The 21,004-nt window shown below is 39.6% G+C and overlaps 1 protein-coding gene across 4 annotated transcripts in view; it reads left to right on the forward strand.

Moving 5' to 3' along the window:
* LOC128743487 (putative uncharacterized protein DDB_G0277255) overlaps positions 1-21,004 on the forward strand; it is a 231,913-nt gene that overhangs the window by 209,314 nt on the left and 1,595 nt on the right. For all 4 annotated transcript variants that reach the window (XR_008412302.1, XM_053840080.1, XM_053840082.1 and 1 more), the window contains one exon: positions 3,396-3,503. Coding sequence is in view for 3 of the 4 variants with exons in the window: in XM_053840080.1 (XP_053696055.1) it covers positions 3,396-3,503 (108 nt within the window). In the remaining variant the exon portion in view is untranslated. The remainder of the gene's footprint in view (positions 1-3,395; positions 3,504-21,004) is intronic.

Raw genomic sequence — 21,004 nt, forward strand, 5'->3', positions numbered from 1 at the left:
ACGCACTAAAGAATATTTATTTATCTTTTCCTATGTTAGTTTATAATGTAGTTACATATTAACTACAGTAGCGATATAATAATTTTGTTTGCCACTTGTTGCTCGTGGGTATTCCGTCGAGGTATTTCTGGTTGCACATAAAATCCTTTTAACACACTTCTAAATCATTGTCGAACAGTTGGGGCCGAGGAGCAAAAGTTTGTCAAATGAGCAAATTTTTCCAGCAATCCAGCAAAATATTATGTGTAAAAAAATCACAAAAAAAAATTTCCACAGAGGTGAAAAATTTCATAGAAAAGGTTGAAAAACTCTGTTCTACCTCGTAGAAATTTTTGAGAAGTACCTATTTTCTTGACTTCAGTCTTTTAGTGGCAAAAATTTCGATTTTGTGTTTTTTTCGTTCCAGCATTTTTCGGCCATAGCTCAGGAATGAAAAATAAAACAGTTCAAGGGTCATAGTACCTTTTCAACTTTTAAAACCGAATTTTTTTTATTAATTATTTCGGAAGATTAACATTTTGACCATATCTGTTTGAAGTCGTTTGGATGAATTCCCAAAATTGACAAAGTTAAAGCCTATTTGTTCCGCTCATGTCTGGAGCGATTACACAGCGAATAAAAACTTCAACGTCGTTTTTCTCGAAACCAAGTTTTAAAAGTCTTTACCAAAAATATCTCAAGAACGGCTCAAGCAATTCTCATAATTCTTTTTTTATTTCAAAGCCAACAAAGTTATCTAGTGTTTGTCCCATCCTTTTTTGATATTGCAAGTTTTTTATTTTTTATTTTTTTATGTTTAAAATCAATTTTTTCGACTGAAAACCTTACTTTTATGTTTCAACGTCCACCATTTTGTTATGCGTTCGAATTTTAAAAAAAGGATGGGTCGAACACGAGATAATTTAATATACTTTCATGCCGTATTAGAATTTTTCAATTCGGATTAGCCCTCTGGCGCCAATCCATGGTACCGCAATTCATGTTTTTTTAATCTTGATGGAGCCGTAGGGGAAAGGGGAAGAGGTTCCCATATGAAAACAAAATTGTAAATATTAGTATAAAATGCAATGTTTTAAATGCGAAAAACCCGAAAATATTTGAAATCAGGCAAAAAATGGTGTAAAAGGTACTATGTCCCCTTAACAACTGACGAATATGAAAAAAAAGAAAACAAAATTTAACATGAGATAGAACATAATTTTTCTGATTTTCTTTTAGAGTCTTTCAGCACTATAAAAAGTATTGTGAAAAGCGTTTATTTAGATAACGTTTCTCCTGGATTGCTAAGAAAATTTATTTTATATTTGAAGTATAATTTAATATTTTAATCACTTTTATCGATAATAACAATCGTTGATAGCCAATAACACGACTTGTTATAATTTTGTAACGTCCTCCTGATCGGGTTCCAATTTGCATGAAACATAATTTATTTTGTATGAACAGCACGCGTAATTTACGCAAGAGTTGAATACGTTTCTATGCATGCGATTTAATTCCTATTTATTTTGCGTCCATTTGCCAAATTGATGTATTTAGTGCATATAGCAGGGAAATGACTGGTGATTTAATATTGATTTTTCGGTTCTGTACGCATCCTAGCGGCTTGTTGCAAAAGCAGTACTGAATACATTCTAAAATCCGACAAAAATATATATGCGATTCTACCCATAATTTAGAAGTGAATAGTATTGGTTATCTAACCAAATTTTGTGTCATGATTTCGCAGTATGCGACAAAGGCCTAAAACTGGAAACCAGGCAATTCATATGCGAATATACCTTGTTATATCAGTACTCCTAGTTTGACAAAAACATTTTCTGTCCGCAAAAAGGAAGCGTTTTATCGCATTTTTGGTTATCGCACTGTCGACCTCTGTGTCATCTACCTTCGCTTCATAATCAGACGAGGAGTGGCACCTCTTTTATGAGAATTAAACAACCATTTTATCACGCTGCTAACCGCAGATATGTACCTGACCGGTATCCTATCCGTTGTGCCGGGGAAGCAACACTTTTCTTAGTTGAATACTCGTGCCATCGTTTCTTGTTCAATGGAATCCGAATCATTTGCTGTGCGCGCGCGCATTCCTGCACGAGGTGAACGGAACTGATGGATCCCTTTGCTCAAATACAAGCAGATGGAAAACTCATCCGACACAACAAGCGTCGCCTGCATTAGATAGGAGAAAAACTCAAACCCAACACTTGCTCAGTTTTTCCCAAACTGTTTTGTGTGAATGAAGTTGTAGTAGATGTAATATTATATGTCTGTCTCTCCATGATGGGTCAAGGACTAAACGGAATCTTCGATTTGTACAGGACTCTTGTGTTGCTGGGAAACGGATTATAATGATATACATTTTCAGAGCATCACTTTAAAAGAAATTTCCAGTTCAAAGGTTGTCTTTGATTCATACAAAAGTTATTATTTCTAGCGTACAAGGTTTGTTAATCAGAAATGGGTCCTTTTCGTGTTACGACTTTTTACTTTTCGTAATTTCATTATAAACCTTTAATATGTTTCTGTAAAAGGATAACGACTATTTCTGGTTTAAAATTTGCAGCACAACTTGATAATTCGCTTCAAACAAAAAATTATGAAATCAACTAAAAGTATTTAGTATTGGTTAGAAACAAATACTCTAATTATCCTGCTTTATGCTCCCTCGAACAAGTATAGTTGGTGACACTATTGATGTGTTTTTCCACGGTAACAACTTCATTGAAATTTATTTTGAATATTAATGCAACCGTTGGACATCAGACATAGATAAACGATATCTACAGCGCTTTACGGTTAGCTCACATAAGTAGACTTATCAACGGATGACGAAGTGCACTGCATCGGTAAAAACCAAAAATAAATTTGACTGATAACATTACCAAGAAAGAAAAAAATGTAACGCACTGTTTGCAACAAAGCCATTCGGAATAGATAAGTGAAGCGATAATACAGCATCGAAACGTTTATTTTTTTCTGCATTCATTATGGTTTGTTACTTATTCTTTTGTTACCACTTCACTTGATGTGTGTCGCGATGAGTCATCTCCAACTCAGACTGCTTATCACTTCCGTCAGCACTTATTGTTTTAATAAGAATGTTCAAAGAAGACATATGTTACTTTTTATGATATGTTCCTTTCTGCTCTTCCCGCTTGCGCCTTCCTCTAAGTTGCGTTCGTTTTACTCCTTTCAGACTATGTTATTCAAATTTGCCATTTCTCACATATCTTTTACCCTATTTGAATGACTCCTAACATATGTTATCTTTCTCACTGGCTAACGTTCCCCATCTGCACCAATTTAAGGCCTTCTAGCAAAAGCTACGCGATGCGCTAGTAAACTAATTCATATCACTAATCAAATTGACCGATGTGGTCTCGTACTTACAGGACATGCAGGATCGAAAGAAAAGGAATCTCGAAAGGAAAAGGACCGGAGCGATCGGGAGGCCTACACCTCGTCGTCTGTTTTTCTACAACGTTCCCCGGGGTCGGATGGTAAGTATCGCATGACGCCAAATAATTCGGAAACTGCTCAACAACCTATATTTTTACCTGTTCAGCTAAAAGTTGCATACCTACAAAATACAAAAAACCTTTTTCATTGTTTTATCGTAAAAAAACATAACAAAATTAACTAGAGAATCGCTGTGAATTAATTTAATATTTTACTATTAGCCAATCTTCGTTAAGTTGAAATGTTACCAAAATGAAGCGTTTATCGATGTGCTTCTACAGATACACCAATAGTATTTTATTTTTTTACTAAATATTTTATATAGTCCCTCTCTTCTAAAGGATGATTTTTATAAGGTTAATTTTTTGTTTAAGATAAAACACGAAAAATTGTTAAAAGTGTCAGAAATTTTTATTTGTACAAATTTGTAACATTTGTAATTTGTAACAAATAAATTTTTCGTGCAACATAAGAGCACCACAATCACTAGATACAATCGCGGACAAGATACTTATAACTCTTACAAAATGTTAAAATAAAACAAATTACTTTTAACTTACACACCTGAAACCGGTCGACGTGTAAGTTGAAAGTAATTTGTTTTATTTTAACATTTTGTAAGAGTTAGAAGTGTCTTGTCCGCGATTGTGTCTAGTGATATCTACATCTACTTTAAAAAGATAATATTTTTATGCATTTACTGACCATAACTATACTTGAGGTGATCCAACCAAAGGTCCTACTTTGCATCACCCGATAGCGGAATCACTTGACAGTAACATGGCGAGCATCTTCATAAGACCAAAAATGGCGCCAAACAGTGCATTTTACGGTTCCAACACCAGCTGTTCTAGCGGGGTCGGGCACGGGGTACGGGGTCTGCCTTAAAGTCGGCGGCCTCTGTCGGGTTCTCCGCTGAATATTGTTTTCGCTGATCTCTCATCCGGCACCCTTGACACGTGGCCAGCCCATTGTAGCCTGCCGCGTTTTATTTACTTTACAATATCCGCATCTTTGTATACTTGCTAAATTTCGTGGTTCATGCGCCTTACTTACTTAATTAGGTGGCTTGCCGTCCTAAGCCAAAGCCTGTTGAACAAAATTTCTCCATGTAACTCGGTTGAGGGCTTCCGCTCTCCAATTCCTCGGACACCGAGTACTCTCCGCCAGATCTCACTCCACCTGGTCTAACCATCTTGCTCGCTACGCTCCTGGTCGTCTTGATCCTACCGGATTTGAGGCTAGTTGTCCGGCACTCTTGCAACATGTCCTGCCCATCGTATCCGTCCAGCTTTAGCCTTCTGGATACTGGGCTCGCCATAGAGCTGTGCGAGTTCATGGTTCATCCTACGCCTCCATACTTCGTTTTCCTGTACGCCGCCGAAGATCGTTCTTAGCACTCGTCGTTCGAAAACTCCGAGTACTCGCAGGTCCTCCTCGAGCATTGTCCATTCATGGTTCATGCGCCTATGCCACGTTTCACTTTTCAATATGTCACCAAGAATTGATAACAGGATCTTACAGGTCTTTCAAGGCTTCATCACCGTAGATTACCGCCGGGGGTATCAGCATCTTATAAAGCGCGAGTTTCGTACGGAGTTGCTAGCTACGTAATCTGTTGGTAGCCGCTATTCGGCTTAATATTTTACATCTCACATCGTTGTCTCATATCACTAACGTACCAAGGTAAACAAATTCATCGACCACTTCAAAAGTATCTCCATCTATATCCACCGGTTCCAACACTCGAAGGGCTACCAACCACCATCTGCTTCGTTTTGGCAGAGTTTGGAATCAGCCCTACCCTCGCAGCTTCCTCCTTATGAGGTAAAAATCAATAGAACACACCGCACAGTCAGATGCACAAAAATCTGGTTGAAGAGTCCAAAGGATTCCAGGACCTCAGCGAACAGCTTGATAACAGAGGACACCTGGTCTATTCAGTGTTCCTTCTTTGTGTGCCTTCGCACCCGGTTCGATCTTCGCGTCTTTCTAAGTGAAAAACTAGTGAAAATGGGCACAAAGCATCTCGACAGTCATCAGTGATGGTTCGTGGTGGTTAGAGGCGGATATTGTGCTCATTTGAGCCTCCTGATCTCATGTAGGATGCAATAACCCACAATCTGTTTCATCTAGCTACGCTTTTACTGTTCACTGTCGAGCTAAAATGCTCTAGCCCAATGCTCTCCGACGGTCCCACCAGGTGATAACTCCAAAACTCGGGATTCAAGTGGTTCAACAAAGACCCTCTTCACCTCGCAATTCTCCAATCGGCGGACATCGTAACGAAACCCAACTTTTCTCTATCTAGTGTCGCTGGACACATGCGACACGAAAGCGTGTCTCAATGATAACAAAGTGATGATCGGACGCAATATTGGCGTTACGATTATTGCGTTCATCAAGAAGAGACTCCGTCTCCACTTTCGAATTATGTAGATGTGCTCAATTTGATTTTCCGTTCGGGCGTCGGAAGTAACCCACCTGACCCTATGTGCTGGTCTACTGAGACTGAGAGTCCACAGTTACAGCGTTATAGGTCCCACTGACATTTGGTTAAGACAGCTAACCGGCACCTTTATCTCGGAATGCTGGAAAAGAAATTTTTTAAGCCTGCCAAATAGATGCACCAAACATTCCACTGTTCGCCAACACATGGTAGAACAGTGTTCAAAATAAAGCACCAATACCGACATATGAGCCTTGTTTTAAACATTGAATATTTTTCTTATTGTGAGGGGGAAGTCCTGTGTGACCGGGCAGTAAAATCAAAGAATGATGAAAATATTTGAAAAGAATAGAACAATAGTCCCGTTAAAGTACTATTGCTCCATTCTTTCCAAATATTTCTATAATTCTCTATTTTTGGGAAATCGCTAGTATCCGGGCATAGAAGTCGTCCGGCCATACAGGACTTCTAACCTCTAGCCTCTAAAACCCTAGCCTAACACATGTATTGAAACAACTTACGAATGTGAATGTGTGTTTCACTGCTGCAAGAACATACACCCAATCCTGCTCACGATTTTTCTTATCTAGTTCATAAAACGGAAAAAGAATGAAATGTTACTCGAAAGTAATACAGTCTATTGCGGCAGTACTGCATGCAGTAAATGTCGATAAACCGGAAATAAATGCAAAACATCACAAGTAAAGTAACGTGCGATAATACAGAAATCTGTTGTACGACAATACAAGCCATGGAAAATAGAAATTTAGAAACTTCTGGAATACTTTCTTTTCCGTTATTAATGCCCAAAGACAATTATAGAAATGAAAAGCGAAACGGTCAAATTCAAATATTAACATGAAAGCAAAGCTCGACCAGTCAAAAAGTCAACAGCACCCACAAGACCGGTCGGTACATGCAATACAACGGATGTCCTTTTTTATTCCCGTCATTCTGTTGTTCGACCAGAACACGGTAGCTTTTTGCTCATGTGTTGCACCATAGCCATCGCAATTTTGCTCCTTATATATTCAATAACTCCAACCAAGTCTTTATGTAGAGATAGGGAGAGAGCTTTTCTCTCCTTTGTGTGCTTATATTTTCGAACAAAATATAATGTCCTCCAGGTTTAACTGCATACTGATATGTATAGGTAGCAAGATCCTGATGGGTGGAACGCCTTGCATGCCTTATCACGCTGCATATCCACCGTCCGAGATCGGCACCGGTGGTAGACGGTTTACGAACCAGCAGCCACAGCCACCGGCCGGCAAACTGGCATTGAACTGTTTTGCAGTGCACAAACGGGCAGCTTTATAGCACACAGCATATTGATATTTATACTATGTAGCCACTCATTTTATTCGCTGCTCTCTTCCGTTTGATTATTGTTGAACCGCTGAATCCAGCATGTAGTGACACGACGTTCTTCAATTTAATGGCCACGTGCAGTGCAGCAGCATAGGGCTTTTATTAGCGATTGGTTCGAAAACCCTAGACGCTATATGATTCAATTTTGGTTGAATAAATTTGGAATTCACATTTTTACCTTTGTTTGAAGTTATTACCGGATATCCAAATGGATGTTAAATACGTCAACAATATTAAAATTGAAAATCTTAACCTATGGAAGTTTCTAGAAGGGAACCAATTTAAAACTTGCAAATAAATGCTTATAGATTATTTTAGGAGTTGACCAACAAAAGTTAACACCTCAAGCAAAACTCATTACAAATAACATCAAACAACAAACTTTGTAGTTCAGGACACCTAGGGTACTGGAGGATATTTTCAGCACGCTACTAAATTCAGCCCACATTCCCATTCTTCTGCTGCGCTTTCCCAAATAAAAACTCTCCCGTTATATAACAATACTGAAACGAATGAAGTACTCATAGGCTTTAATATGTTATGACTATTTTCATAAAAATGTAAGTAATTTGCTAATTTTTATTCAATAAACATCAAAACCACTGTTTCTCCATTAGCACGTAATTAGGCCGAAAAAATAGAATCATCTAGATCTAGGCCCTCTGATGTTTCTGCTTTACTTCAACGATGTTAATTCGGCCATCAAATGCCCTCGACTCTCGTATGCGGATGATTTTAAAATGCTCTTCCAGATTTTCTCGACTGACGATAGTCACTTTCTACAGAATCAGTTTGCGAGGCATTTAACACTTGGTGCTATGTGAACTGCACGTTAGTTAACCCGGGGAAGTGCTCAATAATCACATTTTCCAGGAAAAAGACCCGATACTGTTCTGTTACGAACTCGATGGCACACCGATCTAACATGTTTTGCATTTTAAAAACCAGGGAGTTATCTTGGATTCGCAGTTAACGTACAAGGAGCATATTTCGTACATTGTTGTTAAAGTCTCGAGGTCTTTAAGCTTCATTTTCTGGATTGTAGAAAAAATCTCTGATATACAGGGGTTAGACAAAATGATTGGGTCAGGCAAAATTTTGATGAAATTCAAACGGCCATAACTTCTTCAAAATTGAACATTTTTAGATGAATCCAATTGCATTCCACGGGGAAATTTTTCTAGTTTTCCTAAAATATTTCTAAATTCGCAATAGTTAGCGAACACCAAATTTTGCATGTAGAGGTTTTTGGAGGCAAGAATTTTTTCTGTGATGAATTATGACCTTTCCCCCCTTTAAGAGGAGGGGCTCCCATACAAATGAGATACAAATTTTCTCATCTCGATAGAACTAACCAAGCAAATGGAACCAAATTTGGCATGTGGTGAATTTTGGGGGCACGAATTTATTTTATGATGGCTTAAGACCTCTCACCCCTGTGGTAGGGGTATAAGGACTCTCATACAAATAAAACAGAAATTTTTGCGTAACTCAAAAACTAATCGAACTCGAGAAATTTTGGACCACCTGTTCTTCCACTAAAACTAGGCAATAGGCCAAAAAAATAGATGCAATCGCTTAATGGGCTGAAAATACCCCCCATGCTTTATAATATTATAGAAGATTCTGCAGTTTTATTCACTTTCCTGATTTTTTTTCTAGCATTTACCGGTTTTGTCAATTTCCCAAATTCAACATGCAGCTGATAAAATCTGGTCATTACAAATCTCGAGCAACGTGTCAAAAGGTCCAATGTGCAAATGAGAGATTCTCTTGATGTCTCTTCCATAAAACATTAGTCGATAAGGCCATTACAAATATTTTATAAAGTTTTTGTCCTCCCAGTGTTGGGCAACTAAAGGGAAAGAGAATTTTTGATCGATCAAAAATAATGCCTTTTACCTAAAGTTTAAACGTGAAAACCAATCTATTCTTTGAATTTCTGTTTCTGTTTGGTGCTAGACGCGATAACACTCCGTACACTCATTTTTTGAGTTCTTTAGGCTGTAGAGCCCACAGACAATTGATTTTATTAAAGAAAAATTCGACTTGCATCTCACAAATTACTTTTTACCCTCCGATTTTCCAAGCCAATTTCAGAAACTTCAAAAATAATTTGCAATTGCCTAATAAGACCACCGAAAACTATCTATAGTAACACTAGATGATTCAGGGCGAGACGACCGTAGGCTGCGAGTGTTGCCGGCGATCCGACGTCGGAAGCGCCGGCCACTCATTACTGGCAGCCCTGCGAAATGGTACTTTTCACGAAAAAGTTGTCCGTGAAATGATACATTCCGCTTAAGGTTTTTCGCGAAATGGTTATCGGCGAAATGTTATACAATCACGGCGAATATTGCTAGCCGCTCTCTAACTAAGCAATGAGGGGTGTTGTTTTCTACTTTACTGTGAGGAAAATTGCAAATTTGTATATTAAAATACCCATGCTTTCACAGTTACGTAACTGCCTAAATGAATCATCTAAGGTTGGACTCCTCTGAAACTTGCAAAACTCGAATTTGTGACAAAGATCATCCGAGATGCATGATTTATGTACAACACAGCTTAATTTGTGACAATACCAACTTTGTCGGCTCAGCTAGTTACTCTATAAATGGCGCTATCGGTGGCCTGCAGCGGGATTTGAGTCAAGTGTCTTCGTTCTTCGATTTTCATTTGTCACATCGAATACAGTAAAGATTTGTATAACGCGGTGGGTGGTGCTTTACGCCCATCGCGATATCTCAGCTGTTCATTAACCAATAAAGTTGATTTTTGGTACATTGTTAGCATGTGGTATAACCTAGCCATGATTATTTTTAATTTATCCATGGCGGAGGGAATTTTTCCGAGTGCGTGGAAGACTGCCGCAATTACGCCCGTCCATAAAGCAGGAAGTACCCATGACGTCACCAACTACCGTGGTATTTCGATTCTGAGCTGCTTACCGAAGGTTTTCGAAAGTCTTATCCACGATTCGCTTTACCCGAAGGTTCATCATATCATTTCGGAATGGCAGCATGGGTTTGTGAAAAAACGTTCTACGATTACAAACTTGATGGCGTATGTCACTTCACTGACAAACGCACTTGAAAAGCGTCAGCAAGTCGATGCCGTTTATGTCGATTTTGCTAAAGCGTTCGACAGGGTGCCACATTTTCTGTTGGTATCGAAGCTAGAAAGGATGGGATTTCCTGAGTGGCTAACACGGTGGATACTGTCGTATCTTACCGATCGCAGTGCGTTTGTACGTATAGATGGAACTAGTTCGCAGCCATTTGAGATTCAATCCGGTCTGCCCCAAGGAAGTCACCTTGGCCCATTGCTGTTTATCCTTTTTGTAAATGATTTGTGTAGCATCATAAAATCTTCCAAGTATATGTACGCAGATGACCTGAAGTTCTTTCGTGTAGTAGCATCAAGAGTTGACTGCTGTGCTTTACAATCCGACATCGATTCCCTGCTAAGTTGGTGTATGCTTAATGGAATGGACGTGAACGTGCAGAAATGCAACATTATTTCATTCTGTAGGAGTAGGAATGTCATATCATTTGACTACACGATGGAAATGGACAGCATCAACCGTGTCGAAACTGTGAAAGACTTGGGCATCCTCTTGGACAGTAAATTATGTTTTGCTCAACACATTGCCGTTACTACTGCTAAGGCTTATGCTCAAAAGGAATACGCAGCAGTTCAACGATATCTACTGTCTGAAATCGCTTTACTGTTCAATCGTGCGCAGTATTCTTGAATACGGGGAGCTTGTGTGGGCACCTTATTATGCTGTTCAAATCAACCGGATAGAACGAATCCAGCGTCAATTCGTTCGGTACGCTCTGCGCAGGTTACCCTGGGATGATCCTGTTCGTCTACCTCCGTACGAAAACAGATCCCTGCTTATACGTCTACCCACTCTGACAAATAGGAGAAGTATGTTGCAACGATTATTTATCTACGATCTTCTGGAAAATAACGTGGATAGCCCGGAGCTACTAGGTCAAATTCGGTTCAACGTACCTCCTAGGCTTACCCGTCGAGCGGATTTCTTCCGGCTTCCTTTACACCGTACTCTTTTCGCCCGAAATAACCCGATTGATGTGTGTTCCCGCGAATTTAATAGTGTATCTGACTGTTATGAGTTTAATGTAACTAGAACAACTTTTAAAAATAGAATAAGTTTACATTAAGAACTGTCTGTACGATATAATCGAAGACCAGGAAATAAATTAAAATATATTATACCGTTATAAACTGCCAGTTTTAAGGAAAGGGGAGGGGGGTGGGATGGGCCACATGTTCTGCGGCCGCGGGTTCTCGAACGAAGTAATGGTTACTTTTGTTAAATGATCAAATAGGTGTGCCCCCTTAGGATACACGCCCTCCATATATCTCCCCTTGTTAACCCTAGGAACGCTACAAGCTATATAAAGGCTGTCCATTGACTACGAACTCATTTCTTCATTTCAGTTATTTCAGACCTCCCCGGGTTATTTTCGTTCACACTTTTTGTATGATGCGTTATTTTTGGCCGACCCCCTGCCCCTAATAGTCCACTTAGTTCATGGACGGCCCCATATGAACTACTTTATACTGATATTTATGTGTATTGTTTATAAACAAGCTAATGTTCACCGTTTAGGTATTTACCTTAACTTTATGTTTTTGGCACAATGTCACCCCCTAGAAGGGGTGAGATTGTGCCAAAGTTCATGCACTTCCAGTAAAATTAGGTTTCATTGTAACTAAACCATCTCTACGGTAGTTGTTAATTGAACAATTTAGTATATATTGACAGGTTTGAAAGCAACCTAGTTCCTAAATTGTGTGTATACTGAGCTAAAGAACAGAAACATATGCTTTTTTGGCACAATCTCACCCCGGATGACGGTACACTAATTTTTTCAACAATGGATAATGTATCTTTAATTACGGTAAATCAGATCTTCTTCATGTATCTTTGTCTTTTTTTTTGATAGCTTGAGAAAAAAATTCCAAAATTTTAGTTGCCACCCGTTATTTTACTCACTTGATTGTATTTTTATGTAATCATCGACAATCATTGCAATTATTAGGGCTATAGCGAACCCGTCGATTTAATAACAATAAACTTGAAGAGCCATGACAGTTGTTAGGTTTGATAGCCGTTCCTCTAAATAAGTTGTTAAATTTTGTGACATCACTGAATTTGCTTCGTTGATGTCAGTTATTGTCGAGTGCGCTTATAAGTCACATGACTAGACATGCTGACCGACTGCGCTGCACATATTTATATTATTTATGTTTATTACTGGCAATGTTTCTTTAACGTTGCTAAGCAGGTGTTCGACGCTATCGGAAAGATCCGATACTAGGCAGAATGTTTTCAGGTCAGTAGCAATACGATGGTTAGCGTCGGTCTGTGAGGTAATGACTTCTATAAGTTGTTCCTGTTAGTAGAGTAGCTTCCTCACATCGCACTTTCAAAGGAAACGGTCGTCACTGATGCTACACGATTTTACAACACACGGCATGATTGATGGCAAAACTTAAAAACTTAAGAGTGACTAGTGCGCGATTAAAACACAAAAATATTTAATATGTTATAGTTAAAAACGCTTACGCGGTACAATACAAAAATAAATGTCTTTTCCAAACTTCTATCAACAAAACAAAAAAAAATTGTTCGAATACATTGCTTAGCTTTGAAGAAAAAGTTACATGAAATACTATGTTTTTACATGATGGACGTTTTATTGGGTCCAGTTTGTTCCGCGATGCACTGCAATACTTAGGCTTATTATTGTTTTTCACATACTTCCTGTGGTAAGATCATTACAAAATTACAATCAAAACAAGCGGTAAAACCTCTAGAATCGAAATGTGTACTTTCCAAGCACAGACATCAAGTTGGTAATAGGTTTATCCGGCACAAAGAATCTCCGACCTGTTAAAAGGAAGGAATTTTGTCACGTTTATTCTAAAAGGAAAGTGAATCACAGGCTTCAAAGCGATTATGAAAAAAATGTGTAGGGTAATTTGACCTTGAAACTTATCGTTAACTTTCACTATTTAGTGATTGAAAAAGAAAGTTATGATGAAAACGACATAATTACTATAACTATTATAAATCGTTCGGTATCCAAACCGTCAAAATCCAATGGCAGAGCTATTAGCCTTCAAAATCTATCATATTTTCGTGACGATAACTAGAATCTAAATTATGGAATGACACTCTGCGGTAAGACGTAGTCTTAAGTCAAAAAACACTCGAGTATTTCTTTCATTTGATTCAAAGTAGCGTTACTTCAATCAAATCTCTTTTTAGTGTTTCCAAGTTTCCAAGTTTCGACTGTATCGAATAAAGCGCATTGAATTCCATGCCAGTTTGATGCCAGTTTTCGTTTCAATATTAATTTTTATATCGCCGTTAGCTTGCTTGGACTTATTCAACTGTAACGTTTAAAAATTTCTACATAAAATTGATCTATTTATAAATCGGTTAAATGATAAATCTATCATTTAGCTTTAAAAATAAATCCTTAATTGATGCTGTTTTAATTCGATGATAATGCGATGCCATATGGAAACACTAGTGATGATGTCATCTTTCTTTCATTTTCATCGCAATATCGCCAGTTTATTAAGGAAAATAATCACGTTCTGATTTGCAAATTAAGACGCATTTGTGACGTGAAGCTTATTGTTCATTATTTGTTCAGCAAGTGTAGTCGGAACGGAAGCATAGGAAAAGGTTTCAAAATATGCGCCACGCGATAGCGGGAATATTAAACGCAAGCAATTTTATAGTGGTCAATTGGGTATCCACTGGACCTTACGTGATCCGATATTGCACAAAGAGTGCGAACGGGCGGCAATGCATTATCTTTAGCATTTTTTATGGAGACTGCTTTCAACTACACCGATTCTACAAAGAAACATTAATTAAACCCTAATTTGTTACAGCCGATAGACAATGCTTTCATCAAAAGCGATTAGAAATTTGTTCCGTGGATTTTGGGCCAGGTGCATTCAATCGCTGTATGATACTTTTGCAATGCGTGAATGAAAATTCCAAAAACTTATTAGTTCCCAGTGAGCTGCCGACAGTCAGCTCTTCAGATAAATAAGTGTGAATCGGTAATAAATCATACATTCAGCTGTACTTATTTATACTTAGGAACCGCGGTGTGCCAAGCTATCGAACATAGGAAAAGCAGATTGAATGAAAACGGATAGATGGGCGGCCAGGCCAATAGCTTTCTTATGCCAGACGATGTAGATAGAAACGTCCGTTCCCCTCTGGAAGAGATAGCCGCCGAAGTACCTATTGATGATTCTGCCGATGATGATGTGAAAGGAATGTACATAGCGTATTTTAGCAGATATCCGTTACACACTTTACGGTGGAAAACGTTCATATTTCGGCGCTGTAACTTTTTAGCATGGAGATAATGTTGATGGCAAGTGGCTCTCCGGTGCTCAATGGTAGATAAATACACAGCCGAGCCTCGAGTAGAGTAAAAGATAGACGGAATTAAATTTGTACTATCGAAAACACATTTATAAAACTGTGCTGTCAATTTGCAGTAATCTAGGGAAATCGTCGGCCTTATTCTTAAAGCTAACGCCTTGGGCTTGCGATCAAATGCGGACGGTCATTTTTCAGACACCAGTGAAATAACGCTTTGAGCAAATAGCGTGGAAAACATGCGCAAATTTTAAAAACCAAATTTTTTGAATGCCTTGGAATAGTTCTAAAGAATTTAAATTATGATAAATAATGAAAACTAAAATATTGCTTCTAATTAAGATTTATTGTTTTTAATTTTTCATATTACCTCATATGCACATAATAATTGGGATTAATCTGTGTCACTTGTTCAGTCATTAATCGAATATCTCCGACTTGAATCTTTGGCATAGGATACTGTTAGTATTTTGATAGCAAAAAAAAATACGATGGGCAAGCTGTAACTGCTGTTTGTCATATCAAACATTCTTAAATTAAGATTGAAAATCAAATTAAAAATCGAAAATCTAAATTAACATTCGAGTGTATTATTTTTTGGGACTACTTTTAGTCAAATTTGGTAGGAATAAGTTTTCAGGTGAAGTGTGCGCAATTTGATATATGAACGATAAAACACATACGCACTCACCCAAACCTGTTCGATGACTTCGGCAACAACTGTACCTACGTGCATGAGACTGTGACAGTTCGATTGAAAGAAAGAAAGGGTAACCCAGGAAGTGAATCGTCACGATCAGTGCTGCCTAAATTTCCTTGTGACCACCGTTCGCGGGCAGTGCCCATTTTATGACCCAAAAATGTTGCATTATTCATAATTTCGATTAGTTGCAGTCCTATGCGCTTCTTTCAGAATTAGAGAAGCCGAGCTTGGTTGGGTCCATTACGAATCACTTAATTACCTATGAAAACTGGGTGAAATCGTATTTTTATGTACTGCTACCCGGCGATAGAGAATCCATAAATAGAATTAAAGAAACCCCATGCGAGGCCAGTTTTTGCAGTTCGTACCGAAAACGAATCCCCGAACCAGAAAGTAGAGAAAAGTGAAATGAAGAAAAAATGAAAGAAAAAAAGGTCCCAAACGAACGCCAACGCATACCTCCAACTGTGGTCGATTTCAGCGGATGGTGGCAGCATCGCACCAAAGTGGTGCAATATCTCTATGCAGCAGCTGCAGCGCACCCGCAGTACAGTGTGGTGGCGGAGCTCAGGTGAAGCGCGACGGATGACTGGATGGGTGTGACTGGAGCGCCAGAGCAAGGGCATTCGCATCTAGCGGCAACGTGGTGCCTCCCACATTATATGCTACACTGAGTCACATGGTTTTCCATCGTAACGGTTCTGCCGGTCCGATGTCTGGGCTATTTTTCTGATGACGATATTTCGTGATTTCATTCGTTCGGTCGTTTATCCTCATGTTTTGCAGATGGTGAGCAACTAGTCCGGTTCGGAAGGATGTTGTGCAGTTTTAGAGCGGTTCGATAGCAATGAACTTTATTTCCTATGTATTTTTGCTATCTCTACAAATTCGCTAGAAGTGGCTTTTGTGTAGCGCCACTTGTTCAGGTTTGGGGTTTCTTTTGCTTGCTACTATCTAATCGTTTATAAAGGACATGTACCTTGTGATGACTTGTTGAAAATTATGAGTTAGATGTGAGAAGAAATTTATATTTCCGGTTTATTACATTTTTATAAAAGGTTTCATGCGACACATTCTCTCTATTGATGCTAACTCCAAGTCAAGATTTGAATATGACACGACTGGTTTATTAGGCAAGCATCGTACCTCGAGGTCATCTGGAAGGCAGATGCTTACTAATAAAAAAAATTATAATCTTTTATTTGATCTTCTTGTTCCAAATAAAAAATTCGAATAAATTCTCCATAAATACAATATTGGAAAGCACCAACGATCTAACAAGACATCTTTTGTACTCCTGTGCCCACATAAAGCCTCAGCGAGAAGCTATAGCTTACATTAACAATTGTTAGATACTGTGCCAATCAAAAATATAAAGTAAAAATATGTTCTCAATAACTTCTTTATGTGGGCTGCTGTTCAGTGTGATATGGATACTTAATACCTTAATATTTTAAATATAACACTAGAACATATTTTGCCAAAACGGTGATTAACAAAACATATGTCACCAGAATCTGGAACAGCAAGAAGGCTAAATTAACTTTACAGATTTTTTGACGGTCTTCACGAAACCACGTTTTTTGACCGTCACGAAAATATGAAAGATTTTGAACGAAAATAGTTCTGCCAAATATGAATGGATTTTGATGGTTTGGATACCGATCGATTCATAACAGATGTAGCAATTATACTTACTTACTACTAAGTGGCTTGCCGTCCCAAGACAAAGCCTGTTGCACAAGGTTTCTCCAGTTAAGTCGGTTGTGGGCTACCGCTCTTCAATTCCTCGGACACCCAGTACTCTCCGGCAGATCTCGCTCCATCTAACCATCTTCCTCGCTGCGCTTCTGGTCGTCTTGTTTCTGCCGGTTTTAAGACACACACCATCTTTGCAGGATAGTTGTTCGGCATTCTTGCAATATGCTCTGCTCATCGTATCCGTCCAACTTTAGCCACCCTTTTGGATACAGGGTTCGCCATAGAACTCCGACCACTTGCAGGTCCTCCTCGAGCATTGGCCATGTTCCATGGCCGTAGAGAACAACCGGTCTAATAAGCGTCGTGTACAGGGTACACTTTGTAAGGGGGCTTAGTCTGTTCGACCGCAAAAGCTTGTGAAGCCCATAGTAGGCACGACTTCCGCTGATAATACGCCTCTGAATCACACGGCTGGTATCATTGTCCACCGTTACCAGTGAGCAAAGGTAGACAAATTCGTCGATCAATATACTACTGCCCAAGCGGCGACGGTCGGCCTCGGTTCCGCTGATCAGCATAAATTTTGTTTTAGACGTATTTACCTTTAGTCTGGCGTACTTTTCAACCAATGCCTGAAATTGTGCCCCGCGTGTTGATATACGCTCGGTTCCTAACACCTTAAAGCTCTATGTTGAACACCAGACATGAAAGATCATCACCTTGACGAAGCCCTTTGTCTGATTCGAATGAACTTGACAATCCACTCGAAATCCGAATACAGCACTGTGTACCAGCCATCGTAAATTGAATCAGTTTGATGAGCTTCCTGGGTAGGCTATTCTGATCCATGATTTTCCATAGCTCTTTCCGGTCGATGGTATCATATGCGGCTTGAAGTCAACGAACAAATGGTGCGTGGGAACTCTGTATTCACGGCCCTTTTGGAGGATCTGCCGCAGCGTAAATATTTGATCCATTGTAGACCGACCTTCGACGAAGCCGGCTTGATAAGTTCCCACAAATCTGTTCGCAATTGTTGATAAACGACGGAAAACGATTTCGGACAGCACTTTGTAGGCGGCATTGAGAACGGTGATCGCTCGATAGTTCTCACAACTTGTCACCCTTTATGTAGATCGGGCATATAACCCCATCTTTCCACTCCTCCGGTCGCTGTGTCGTATCCCAAATTCTAGCAATTAGCCGGTGAATCAAACGGCCAACTTTTCTGGTTCCATTTTAATAATCTCCGCTCCGATAACCTCTTTACCAGATGATTTATTGTTCTTTAGCTCCATGATGGCCTCCTTAACTTCGCCTATCGTTGAAATTGGTACCTCTTTCCCGTTTGTTGCACCGTCAAAATCGCTTTCCCCGCCGCCATGGTTCTCCGCCTGGGCGCCATTCAGGTGTTCATCGAAGTGCTACTTCCACCTATCGGTCATCTCACGATCGTTCGTCAAACTACTGCTATTCTTATCCCGAAATAAAGCCTTTGCGGGATCCCTCCAGTCTCTGGTAGAACTTTCGCGTTTCTTGAGAACCATGCAGCCGCTTCAACTTTGCATATTCCTGCTCTTCCAGGTAGCGCAGAAGATTAAATCTAACCAAATTTTGGTTTCGCTGCATCTTCTGATTCTGTCCTTCCACGTTCTGATGCGTGGCACTGGAAATCTTGATCACCCACGCAGTGTTCTTCGCATCCATCACCCTCCTACATTCATCGTCAAACCATTCGTTCCGCCGATTTTGTGCCACATACCCGATGGAGCTCTCTGCTACACTGCTGATGGCTGTTATGATCTTTTCCTGCAATGCAGCTTCGAGTAAGTGCGGGTAGTTTGCGGCGACGCCTGGCTTCTAACCGACACTGGCTGGTGTCGGTAATGAATGTTGATCACAACAAAAACTTTTGGGCGTATATTAACCATCACTAGGTAGTGGTCGAGTCAACGTTAGCGCTTCGATAGGATCTACCGTCGATAATGTCTGAGAAGTGCCGACAGTCGATCAAAACGTGGTCGATCTGTGATTTTGTCTTTTTTGGTGACCTCTAAGTGTACTTGTGAGAAGTCTATGCTAGAAGAAGGTACTACACGCGGCCATGTTCTTGAAGGCGGCAAAGTCAATAAGTGTGCGCGGAACCGTCCAATCACCGGTTTGTGTTCCTCCTCCTGGCCGACTTGAGCATTGAGATCCTCGATGACGATCTTAATATCATGTTTTGGGCAGCGGTCGTATTCACTCTCCAATTACGCGAGGAATTCATTCTGCACGTTGATGATGCCTATATTTAAGGACCGGCCCTTGATTCTCAACCTGCACACTCGAGGATTGATTGGCCACAATCTAATCATCCGTTTCCGCATTTGTAGGCAGCATTCGCTCTTCACTATGAAAGCTGTAGACAGCTCGTGTGTGTTACCGCAGTTCTGGTAGATGGTATGTCCATCTCTGAACGTGCGTATCCCCAGACAGCATTTTCATATGTATAATTAGATTGCAAATAAGAGTTACGTACTGATACGTATCCAACAAAATCGTATTCGACGCGCAAAAGCAGCTTATTCGTACCATTTTGGAGGCGATATACGCAGTGAGGAATAATTTTGAGCGATACACTTATATAGGTGTTTCAATCACCCTTATTCTGCGAGGCGAGTGACGTGACTATTTGGAGTCACCGCGAATCAGGTGATATTTGTCACCTAGGTGACTCGCTTTGTTACCTAGGTGACACGGTCTGTCACTTAGGTGACAGGGGTTTCTTACCTAGGTGACTCGGCTGTCACCTAGGTGACTCGACTCGCCGTGGCGAGTCACGGCGAGTGACAATTGTCGTATTGAGTCACGTGACTCGCAGAATAAGGGCAAATACGATAAGATCCGATATAACGCTACCAGCTACATACAGCAATACAAGTTTGTGCTGAAAATCGTATGTTTCTCAGCATTATAAACGATAGAATATCAACTTGTGCGCGCTTTATTAGGCTTCGTTTACGAATCCGAATTTGTTAAGAGATATTTACGATAATTTTCGTACATTGATATACGAGTTGGTTTTGGCTGGGTCGTAGTGCTCTTCCAGCACACCTCCGGCACCTCGGAGAGCACTCGAGTGCTCCCGTGGAAGTCGCGCGCCCGATATCAACAGTGAAACACTCAACTGTAATCCGCAGGGATAGCGCAGAAGAGGCAGACCTAGAGGCTCATGGCGGCATAGCCTAATCAGCTGTATTCAGACTATTGATGCGAATCTCTCCTGGCAACAGATGAAAGCCGTTGCAGATGACCGTCGATAGTTGAGAAACCAGACTGTTTCGTTCTACCGAACCAACGCACATGGACACATAAATAATTAGGCCATCATCAGCAAGTATCTGAATGTTTTTTCCCTGTTTTCCATTAAAATTTCTGGTTTTTCCTGGTGAAAAAAATCCTGGTCTTTTGCTGGCAAGTACGCCAGAAAAAGTGACAAAACCTCCTCGTCCCAACAAGGCAAAGATTTTTTACGTATGAGAATTAAACCAAGGCCAATCTGCTATCTGCGTTGGGGAAGTGCGCTACAACTGTACTGTTCGGTTGAATATGATTCTATACGTTCATATCTATGATACGTGGATGTTTGCCATTTCATTAGAAGAGTAGGTATGATTGGTATGGAATGATGCCAATCTTATGCCAATAAGATTTTTGATATAAAAGTATTAATTACATGATAAATTTCAACAAATTACAACAATAGCGTTTTTCCGTTGCTCAATATTGAAGTGCAGATAAATTTATTATTTTTCTAGAGTTAATTTATATGCATTTTTTTTTAATTTCATACAAATAATTTGAATAAGCAAGCTCCTAACTATAT

Source organism: Sabethes cyaneus, chromosome 3 (genome assembly GCF_943734655.1).
Source record: "Sabethes cyaneus chromosome 3, idSabCyanKW18_F2, whole genome shotgun sequence".
In the NCBI taxonomy this organism is placed as follows: Eukaryota; Metazoa; Arthropoda; class Insecta; order Diptera; family Culicidae; genus Sabethes; species Sabethes cyaneus.